This window comes from Engraulis encrasicolus, unplaced genomic scaffold, assembly GCF_034702125.1.
Source record: "Engraulis encrasicolus isolate BLACKSEA-1 unplaced genomic scaffold, IST_EnEncr_1.0 scaffold_174_np1212, whole genome shotgun sequence".
Taxonomy (NCBI): Eukaryota; Metazoa; Chordata; class Actinopteri; order Clupeiformes; family Engraulidae; genus Engraulis; species Engraulis encrasicolus.
This window is the reverse complement of record NW_026945285.1, coordinates 13,242-25,000: the sequence shown is the minus strand read 5'-3', so window position 1 is coordinate 25,000 and position 11,759 is coordinate 13,242. Positions and strand designations below refer to the sequence as shown.

The following is an 11,759-nucleotide window of genomic DNA, read 5'->3' as shown; positions in this document are numbered from 1 at the left end:
ATGGATGGCGTCGCCAGGCTAAGAAAATCACTTTCACTTTTTATCTTGTCATTTGGTTGTCTTGCTCCCAGGTCAGACGTTTTTGGATGTGCAGGCTTTGACCTACTCCTTCTCCATTCACAATCTAATCTAGAAGGACGGGCAGACAGACAGGCATGCAGTGTCTTGGTACTGCTGACAAACCTGTCATTCGTGATAGGGCGGGCAGGAGAATGTTTCTATATTGTATGCTAAGCTACTGCTTTGTTTTGACCTTATGTCAAACACAAAAACAATAGAAAAAGGAGGCTATTTGTTCATGTTGTTACAACCTTTCTTAAGCACATTGAGCTGCATTTGTGTATGAAATGTGCAATACAAATAAAATTGCCTTGCTTAAAAAAAAAAAAAACATTCACTGGACTTTTATTGAAAAGAGGAGTGGAAAGGTCAGTGTGTTAAATTGCCAACTGGTACTGTGTGCCAAAATGCAATCACAGCACACGCACACACGCACACACTATCGGCTACTATAGAATGTGCCAAGAAAGCTGCCTCACCACCAGGATAACTGTACATAACACATAACAGGTTATCCTGTATCTTATGGACACACATGCACACACACACACACACACACACACACACACACACACACACACACACACACACACACACACACACACACACACACACACACACACACACACACACACACACACACAGTCTAGAATGTGTGAAGCGACCTGACTCACCCCCAGGAAAGCTGTCTCCATGGATGTGGCAGCACTGGAAAATAAAACAAAAACCACACACACACAAACACACACATGAGACAGAGAGAAGGGAGTGAAACCCATCAAAAATAGGTGGTAACGCTTTAGAATAAGGTTCTTCTAATAAGCGTTTATAGTCACTAGTAAGCAGGTAGTAATACCCTTACAAGTGCCCAATAACATGCTTATTAACTTTGTTAACATGCTTATTAACGTTGTTAACATCTGATGAGTAACTTTATTTGAGTAAAAGCATGAAAATCGGTACACATGGCAGCCATCTTGAAAATGTAGGTTTTTTCGCGACGCCTCCATATCTAGTATTAGTCAGCATATCAAGATGGATATGTGTACCGATTTAAATAATAAGACTAAAAAAATAAACCACTATAAACACATAATAAGCAGCTTATAAGATGTTAACAAAGTTAATAAGCATGTTATTGGGCACTTGTAAGGGTATTACTACCTGCTTACTAGTGACTATAAATGCTTATTAGAAGAACCTTATTCTAAAGCGTTACCAAATGGGTAAATATTTTCAATGTCTGAGTGTTTCAATGGGAATGTGTATTATCTGGTTATTCTGTTAGATAAGAGTGGATTCACAGTCAGAAGGAGGAGGTGGCGGTGGTGGTGGTGACGGTTCCTCTGACTCTGATCCGTCCATGTCCGACTGCTTCAAATGGGAGGGATTGAAGAGGGATCAGTTGGTTCCGTAGTGGCATGTTGTTTTTGTTGAAAAATACATCAAAATGGGTTATTGGCACACTGCCCATCCAAAACATTTTATATTAGTATTACAAAATTATTCATATACAATGCTCATGGCATGACAAGTGTCCGATCCACATTTTACCAACATAAGAAGGAAAGCAAACGTCCAAATTCCCTATAATGCAACATTGTGCTTATACAACCCGTTTTAGTATTTCCACATATAAAACTTTTATAGCCATGAAAAGTCTGTCCGTAACATGAGGACACATATGCTTCATACAAAGCCAAAGTGCAGTTACTAAACAATATCTCTACAACTGGTCACATTTGGACCATAAAGATTTCTCTCAAGATAAAGGAAGTGTTATGAAGGCAATTTTCAGTCTAAATTCAGTTTTGAAAAAAAAGTTAGTTACTGCCTTAGTAGGGCAGTCCTTTAGCCTAAAGTTAGAAGGAGCTGATCTTTAGTTCAGGTCGCAGATGGACCTGTCAACAGGTCTCTTCACCATTTACTGAAAGCACTCAACTACATCATAACAGCTTTGCTATGAGAATGCAGTGTAGCCAATTATCGACTTTGTTCTTAACATTTTGGTGACAGTAAGGTTACATAGGCTCTGCGCTAAGGGGTTAAGCAAAAATATACAGTGTATGCCAAAGCCATGCACGGACGGACGGACGGACGGACGGACGGGTGCACACGCGCACGCACACGCACAGGCACACGCACACACACACACACATGCATAAGGATTTCCAGTCCACCACAGTCTATTCCAGACTGAGAGCAGGAAGGATGAGAGATGTTCTCCCAGGTGAAGAGAGATGGAGGCCTGGTGATAATGATCAGACATGGGGAGAGAGAGAGAAAAGGGAGAGTGAGAGAGAGATAGAGGGATGAGAGAGAGGAGAGAGAGAGAGAGCAAAGATGAGTGTGGATAGAGAAAAAAAGGGATGTGAGTGTGTAATGTGTGTGTGTGTGCGTGTGTGCGTGCGCGCGCGCGTGTGTGTGTGTGTGTGTGTGTGAGAGAGAGAGAGTGTGTGTGTGTTGCTTGCACATGCTTACATGTAGGTGAGGTTGTCTGAAATGTGACACGTCACACATGCTGCTAAATAGCTTCGCTCCCCATTCTGAGCCAAGCGTAATATTTGTGTGTGTGTGTGTGTGTGTGTGTGTGTGTGTGTGTGTGTGTGTGTGTGTGTGTGTGTGTGTGTGTGTGTGTGTGTGTGTGTGTGTGTGTGTGTGTGTGTGTGTGTGTGTGTGTGTGTGTGTGTGTGTGACTGGTGGAATCAATCATGAGCCTTGGGTATAACTGCAAATTAGTCGTCCTTGTGTTTGGCAGCCTTGGACACACAAATTAGTCATGCGAGGCTTGGAACTGTGTGGATTATGAAAAAAGAATGCAAAGGTCTGCCATCATAGGCAGTTTGTCCATTTGGAGACAGAGATGTCACATCTATCCACAGAGACTAATGGAATTATTATTCTGACTTCATCACACTTGCCTATTTGCAGAATATTTCCATTAAAGTTTGGATCTGTAATCCTTCCCTGTGTGGTGATCCAAATAAAAGTACTAAACTGTGTGTCTGTGTGTGTCTCTGTGTGTGTGTCTGTCTGTCTGTCTGTGTCTGTCTGTCTGTGTGCGTCTGCGCGCGTGTCACTTACTCTTCCAGGTCAGTGTCCGACTCTAGAAGAAAAGAACACATTATGACTGATTGGTACAATTTGTGCCCTAAATGAGTGCAAATGATTATTTCAAGCACACACATCAATGTAAACACATACAGTCAGATGTGTGCGCACAGACAAAGACACACACAAGCATACAGACATACGCACACACACGCGCGCGCGCATGCACGCACATGCACGCAGGCACGCGCACGCAAATAGAAATTATGTTAATGTCAACAAAAAATGTTTCACCTTTGGCTGCCAAATGATTCTGTTGATGCTGATCTTGATGAGGAGAAGAGGATGGAAGAGGGAAAGGAGAGGGAGGATCGGGTACCGGAGCAGGGGGAGTGGCAGTGGAAGGGGAAGCAGTAGTGGGAGATGAGGATGGAGGAGGGTCAATTACAGCAGGAGGAGCAGTTTGAAGAATTTCAGAAGCTGGACTGGAAGGAACAGATGCAGTTGCAGCAACAGGACAAGATGGCGAATGTGAAGAAACAGGGCAATCGGCAGCAGCAGAGGAATCAGCATATTGAGGAAGAGAGAAACAATGTGAAGAGACAGAACTATAGTCAGTGTTAGCTGTAACAGGTAGAGAGGAAGGAGGAGGAGGAGGAGCAGCAGGGGTAGGATCCATTGTAGGAAGAGGAGAAGGAGGAGAAGCAATAGAAGTAGGAGGAGGTGGAGCTGTAGGTGAAGGAGGATCGGAGGCAGCAGAGGCAGGATCAGGAGAAGAATCAGGGGAGGCTGTTGTAGAAGCAGCAGTAGCAGGAGGAGGAGCAGGAATGTTACGTTGAGAAGTAGGAGACACAATAGGAGGAGTAGGAGCAGGAGCAGCTGTCGTAAAATCAGCAGATGAACCTGTTGGAGGAGGAGGAGCAGCAGCAGCAATGGGATCAGTAGGAGGAGTTGGATTGGAAGCAGCCGAGCCAGGATCCATAGCAGGAGCAGGAGAAGCTTTATAAGAATCAGCAGTAACAGGATCAGAAGTGTCAGGACAAGCAGGAGGAGAATCAGCAGGAGATGGAGTAGCAGTAGCCACAGTAACAGGATCGGCAGCAGGGACTGTAATGAAAGCAGGATCAGTAGGAAGATAATTAGGATAATCAACAGCAGGAGGGTCCTCAGGAGAAGCTGTAGAAGGTGAGTCAGTAGCAGGAGCAGCAGCTGTAGCAGGATCGTCAGGATAATAAGGAGAAGGAGAATGAGCAGAAGGGTCATCAGGAGAAGCTGTTGCAAGAGAAGCAGGAGTATGATCAGCAGGAGAGGGAGTTGGAGGAGCAGGAGGCGAAACCATGGTGGGAGTTTGTCGGAGTTCCATATAGAGCTCTAGAAAGTCCTGCTCATCATCCATCCTGAAGTGAATCATATAGGTTAAGGTTAGGTAGGGGCTACATGAGGACACACACACGCACGCACGCGTAACAGGTTTAATTTCTTCCACTTGCCACTGTGTATATTGCGCATGCACGCCCACACGCCCACACACATGCACACGCATTATAGGTTGGAGCCCACCTACAACTCTAGTGATGGGTCAATTTTTAAACAACTTTTTGGTATTTGATATTCATATTCAAATTACTGTTATTGTATCCTGGCTACTGTATCCTGTCTATGCTAATTCTATGGCTTATTCAAAGTATACATTCACAAACAGACACACACACACACACACACACACACACACACACACACACACACACACACACACACACACACACACACACACACACACACACACACACACACACACACACCACACACACACACACACACACACACACAGACAGACAGACAGACACACACACACACACACACACACACACACACACACACACACACACACACACACACACACACACACAATTTGATTGCATACAAAAAGTGTAAGCCTACTGCAAAAAATCCATCAACAAACATAGCAAATTGGTAAATGGGTCTAGCCCGGCTGTGCAAGTCTTTCAGAACATATTGCTAACTGTTGCTAACTACGCCTGCTGTCATATTGCTTACTGTTTCTACAATACAGTTATACAATACAGTACATACACGATCTGTTTCTACAAACCAGCTGCGCTGACAGAGCATACAAAACCAAAATGTACTGATAGGTGTCTCAGCTGTGTGAATCTGACAGATCGTACATAATGAAAAACATATTATTACCTGTTGTGATAATCCAGCTGTGTGTAGAAGCAGGTGCACTGGCCAGCATGAGATAACAAACCGTCAGCGACTTTCCCGTCTGACTGATTGTGCCAAACCAAAAACTGCAAGAGTAGCTCATAGTGACGTCTTTGTGTGTGCGCGCGTGTGTGTGTGGGTGTGCTGCTTACGCAATAGGAAAATAATATAACATGACACCCACTTATTCTGGGCGGGGCAAATACACCTGGCAGAATTTCAGAATGAAGAAAAGGGTGAGGGGGGGGGGGGGGTTGTTGGCAGGGAGAGGGAGAGGGAGAAAATGAAAGGGAGAGAGAAAGGGAGAGAGAGTGAGATAGAGATATAGGCCAGTCAATCTAGCGTTTGAAATTGCAATAGTAGTCATTCCAAGTTTTTTGTAATCCCTAGGTATGTCTAAATAACATATTAAACATCTACAGCTTCATATTTAGTGTAACATACTTTTTTTCAAGGTTAAAGTTGGAGATTCCCATTTATTTTCCCATAGGGAGACAAATGTATTGTCTCCCTATGGAGAAATGAATGGGAAATCTGTCAACTTTGACCTTGAAAAAAAGCATTTTCCACTAAATATAAAGATGTAGTTTTTAATATGTCATACATTTAAGGATCACTTTAAAGTAGGAAGCATTACTATAGCAATTTATCCCGAGTTTGGGCCTTTTTAGAGCTAGATTGACTGACCTAATAGAGAGAGAGAGAGAGAGAGAGAGAGAGAGAGAGAGAGAGAGAGAGAGAGAGAGAGAGAGAGAGAGAGAGAGAGAGAGAGAGAGAGAGAAGGGGCGAGAGAGAGAGGGGGAGAGAGACAGAAGGGGCGGGACAGGGAGGGGGAGAAAATGAATGAGAGAAAAAGAGAGAGAGACGGAAGAGAAGGTGAAAGTGAAAGAGAGAGAAAACTTGATGAGCAAGATCGGCTTTCTCTCTTAAAAAAAAAAAAAACAGAACAGAACTACACAGACTAGAATTGATTCTCTCCAGTAGGTTTTTATAAGCCTTATTCTACTTTCACCCGGTGAGTGCAAGCAGCCTTTGGTTTGTATTTAAGACAGTGTAAGGAAGTCTAATTTATAGCCATAATTATACTTTTATCATTTGGCTTGATGTATATGCTGACACAGTACAATTTGTAGTGTTAATTCAACACTTATCATGAGCACATATCATCCCACTCCATTTTACTGTTAAAATCAAACTCAGTGTTGAATTGACACTTAGAAAGTTATATCTAACACTCTTTTAGAGAATTCAATCCTCAAAAAAAAAAAAACACTAAACGACGCTGAGATATCGTCAAATTGCAAAAGTTTGTGTACAAATTTCCGAAATATAACTCTACATCCTTTAATTTGAACACTTGCTTTGAGCAATTAATCAAGGAAGAGTTTATATTTTTACACCGTGTTGCAGAGAGATCGTGCTAAAACTGATGGAACAAATAAACACCATTCGGCGGTGGCAGGAAGTCAGCCATCAATGCATTTGCTCCATAGGAAAACTTACAAAGCATACCACGACGATCGTTTAACAAAACACACAAGTTGTTTTACTTCAAGACAAAGATATTGCCTTAAGAAACAGGTTTTACTTGCAATTTTGAAAATGTAATGCAAAATGTTGAAATTATGATCTCGTAAAAAATGCATTGAAGTGAATGGAGAAATGGTCCAATTGTAGTAATGGACCCATATATTCAAATTACCCAACCAGGCTGTGGGAAATGTAAAATATGGTCCTGCTAAAACAAGGATAGGCTTAAAAAAATGGCAGGATCTCACTAAATATTTAAAGATAATCCTCAAATTAAATTGTCTGACAACTTTTTTAAATTAATTAATTTTCAATGGTCATGAAATTGGAATTTTCATTCATTAAAAGCCTGATGCATCATATATGATGCATTAAATATCTCAGCGACCTTAACAAAATTAAAAAAAATTTTTTTACATTTCTTATAAGGGACCAATATTGAAGCAAATTCCAAAAAATTAGAATTTTCTCTCATTGCTTTCATAGTTCAGGTTTCACAGGGTTAACAACACATTCAAGTAATTTTGCAAACGACACCCTGATGCAACCGCATTTTTATTAGCAACTAATTATTTGTTAAACATTTTGGTTTGCTTCCTTACCCTTATAACCCATATCACCACAAGAGCGTGCTTGTGGTGATGTCAGATTCAGTCTTCATATTAGCATGTAAAGAAACTTGTTTTGCCCAAGACGATTGCAAATGTTGATTCACAGTAATCATCACAATATGACAAAACTGTCTGAAAGACCACTGCGCTTTCCATTATACATGAAATTTGCCATTTCGTGTGTGTCCACGAAAACTGTGTTAACCGTGTCACGGTCTGAAACCCCCTCCATAAATCAGTAATGGTTTGGTCTTAGGCCATACGAATAACATTACGTGATGTCATAACTTCTTTGGCAGGATATGGGAAGACTTTTTGGTAAGTTTTGAGCTCCATCCTTCCATAATTTAATCCATTCTTTTTCATGTTCTCAGAGCGGGAAAATTGCCTGTCAACTGTGTTATCAACATATTCATAAGAATCTGAATTAGAAATCACATGTAGAAAAACACAGATAAAGCATACAAATACCTGAATTGATTAAGGTGTTGTGGTGGAACTTCTGAGGTCCTCAGTTAGCACAACACCATAAAAATGGCTGAAATGTCAAGCCGTGTTACCGTCAATGGTGTTTAATAATAAAAAATATAACACATAGGCCTAGTTTATTTTGGCGAGATTTTTTTTTTTTTTAAATGGCTAGTTGAACTTCTTTTTGGCTGGTAAGAAAAAATATCTACCAGCCAAATTGGCTGGTGGTGAAAAAAGTTAATTTAGAGCCCTGTATACTATGTAAACATCTAGGTCATTTAGTTTTAGTTTAGTTAGTTTTTTTTTGTGATAATTGAAATTTTGCTTTTGCCAAAAGCGTAGTCGAATCGTAGAATCACTCATATACTGCTCAATCGAAGATATGTACACTAGATGCTTTGTTAAGCCTTTTGGTGTGTCATTACCACGTGCCAAAACAATGAGAACTACTGTATCATAGTGTATCATAGTTATTCAGAGATGTTGTGTTACTGCCACCTACAGAATAATGAACGTCTTAAAAGAATTATGACTCATTATGAAAAAAAGATACTGAGTGACCACTATCTGCTTTCTCTTAAAAAAGGGGGGCTCTCTTCCTTTATTATTATGTGAACCTCATTATCTTGTCCTGGTGTTGTATGTATTCTAAGTATTTAATCAAGTTAGCTTGAGTAAACATGTGTATGTGTCTGGTACATTTAAGCCCAATAAGGCATCTGCTCTAAGAAGACCTTAGGACCTCCCTGGTGAGGCTGGGGATTCCCTCTGATCAGAGTAAACAATATTTTCCCTAAGCAATCACTTTGTCTCTGTGTGAGTATGTGCCATCTATTTACAGTGCTAAAAATTGTCTTAATGGTGCTTTGTGTAGGGTTTGATATTGCAACTATGCAACTCATTGAAATGGTGCCATATATTGCCACATCTGATCATATTCATGATGAATATTTACTAAGTAATAAACTAATATGTTACTAGTATGACCAAAGTACAGTAAGTGTTGTAGCTAAAAATGTCTATATCTGGACATTGAAAATGGTGGACAATGGAGAAGATCACCCTTTTCATGTATGAAAAGTGCAATTTTCCTAGTCATAATGGATACTTGGAATTTTTATGGTGCTGGTAAGTATTCATGAAAAGGGTAACATTTGTGACTGGGTAGCATGAATTCTGGAAATAAACTACTAAAAATATTACACAGTGTACCTTTAACAGTGTGTATCGGCATGTCATCGATTGATGGCAGTGTTATATCGACTAAACATGGTGGCAAGCTGTCTTCAGTCATTTGTTCCAATACAACGGATTGGTCTAGTGTTCATATCAGTGCTAAATGCAAAATCAGCCAGGTCTCTGTGTGGTGGGTGTGTTTTTGACTAAATCCATCCATCTTCTGGATTCCTCCGTGTATTTGGCGCCTGTCTGGTTGTGGATTCAGCACCAGCTACATGGTCGTTGGCTAGATTGAGGATGTGTGTCAGAGCAGACAGCAGCAGCACATCAATGTCATTATCCAGATCAATCTCCTCGTGGTAATTCTTCACTGGGAAGATGTCTTTCATGGGCACTTTCAGATGATGTCTGCAGGTGTCCATCTAAACATAACAAGGCACACACACACACACACACACACACACACACACACACACACACACACACACACACACACACACACACACACACACACACACACACAGACACACACACACACACACACACACACACACACACACACACACACACACACACACACACACACACACACACACACACACACATTATTATGAAACACACATAGGCACACACACACAAACAGACACACACACACAGAGGCGCAAACACACACACGCATGCACGCATACACATGCACACACTAACCTTCTTTTTGATGAGGGCGCTCCTATACACCAGTCGGATGTCCTCCTTCACCTTTGGACACGTCAAATCAATAATCGTCACCAACACCACCTGAGGAATCTCTGTAACCCCACCACCACCACCACCAACACACACACACACATACACACACACACACATGCACACACATGGACACACACAAGCCCTATCAATCATCATCACTAACACCACTTGCGAAATCCTGTAAACCCTGTAAACAAACATGCAGTATTTAATTGGTTTGTCTATTTATCTTTTAAAATACAGTATATGGGTCATTCTACGTTTCCAGTGCGCTTTTGGCAAACGCAAAATGTCAATCAGTATTTTTTTTTTCCAAATAAATGACCTAGCTGTTTCCATAATGTATTTAATTAAGCTTCCAAACAAATAAATTGCCAAGTTTAATCTTAAATCATTTGATACATACTCTAATGAAAGCAAGCATTTGCTTGATTATTTTGTCAATAGTGTTATGGACAAATACTATGTCATTTCAAACATATATAAAAATACTACATAGTTTAAAAAACATACGTTTGAAAGTGCTTATGTCCCTTAGCAATAATGTTGTCATTAATCTGTGAAACTGATATAGAAAATGTGATTGTTGAGCTTCATAAGTAGGATTTTATGATTCACTGTGATACAGACTGACACATTTTTCATTATAAATCCCTGTAACGTCTGATTTTAATTCAGTCACCCGTCTTACACAAGACTTCCCTCTCCAGAGATAATCCCTAGTGTCTGTTCTTTCCAACACATAAGAGATCAATAGCACAACAACACTTTCAAAACAGTCAACCGTATTGTTCAACTCTGTTACGGTCAACAGTGCAGGGGAACAAGTCGGCGCTTTTTTAGAAGAAAAAACAGATCAGACAAACCCATCTCCCTAGAACACAAATTATTTTGTTTGTTTGTCTGTCAATATGGAGATAAATAGGCAAAAACATACTCCTCCTCAACTGTCATAGCTGATGCGTAACACCATTGACGGTAACACGGCTTGACATTTCAGCCATTTTTATGATGTTGTGCTAACTAAAGAAATTCGACACAGAAGAACAATCTCTCGGGGGGAAATGCATTGGCCACGGTGTGGTACGGGGGCGTTGCCTGAGGATATGAGCGGATGGAAAATTAACTCCCTTGCGCATTGTCATTGGTCAGTGGGTGCGATGTATACAATTTCCATACTCCCTTGCGCATGGTCAGTGGGGGCAACACCAGGATCATTTGTGGCCAAATTCACTGCAGCTGTTGGTCAGCAGTAATTGTTGGGGGTAATTAAGGACAGCTGAAAAACATGCACGCTGTCCTATGACCTGTTCCACACTTCCATCATTTCGTACTACCCTGTTCATAAGTGCGCTGTCTGAGATTAGAATTCAGTAGCCTGTGTATGCATACATCTTCGTTCTCGCTGGAGAACGGGCTTCTCGTGATCGTCCGCGCGGCGAAGCGATCATGAAAGTGCTTTACGGGGTCGCTGGACCACTGCACTCGAGAAGTCATGAAAAAGTGCTTTACGGGGTCGCTGGACCACTGCACTTCGAGGAACATGAGTTAAAAGCGAATAGCGAAAAATGTGCGTATTGGGCAAGGTTGCTGGCCATGGTGCTGAAATTGAAGAGCTCTTTTCCAAAACGCTATATCCATTTTTACTTTTTGCATTTTAATATTGCAATGGACTGTTAAGGAGTCCTATCATCTATGTGTCATTCTTGCCATTCAAATGTTTTGAGAACATACTTTTTAAACCTCTATAAAAAGCATTTTGCAATGCAGTGCAATGGAATGCCCAATACAAAAATATCAATTTCCCAACATTCTATAAAATGATTATATCTCATTTTGGAAAAGAGCTCTTCAATTACTGCCAAGCCCGAATCCTGATAT

The 11,759-nt window shown here is 41.0% G+C and overlaps 2 protein-coding genes across 2 annotated transcripts in view; both read right to left on the bottom strand.

The window, feature by feature from the left end:
• The window catches only part of LOC134442504 (interferon-induced protein 44-like), a 16,967-nt gene extending 15,538 nt beyond the window's left edge, over window positions 1-1,429 (bottom strand). The window contains exons 1-2 of the mRNA XM_063192646.1: window positions 1,365-1,429; window positions 735-768 (exon numbers count right to left, since the gene is read on the bottom strand). Coding sequence (XP_063048716.1) covers window positions 735-768; window positions 1,365-1,425 — 95 coding nt within the window. The 5' untranslated portion in view covers window positions 1,426-1,429. The remainder of the gene's footprint in view (window positions 1-734; window positions 769-1,364) is intronic.
• Window positions 1,430-3,140: 1,711 nt separating this feature from the next.
• LOC134442503 (uncharacterized) lies at window positions 3,141-5,404 on the bottom strand. Its single transcript, XM_063192645.1, has 3 exons — window positions 5,323-5,404; window positions 3,406-4,508; window positions 3,141-3,166 (listed from the first exon to the last, which is right to left on the bottom strand). The coding sequence occupies exons 2-3, from the start codon at window positions 4,505-4,507 to the stop codon at window positions 3,141-3,143; spliced, it is 1,128 nt and encodes a 375-aa protein (XP_063048715.1). The 5' UTR covers window position 4,508; window positions 5,323-5,404.
• Window positions 5,405-11,759: the final 6,355 nt, after the last annotated feature.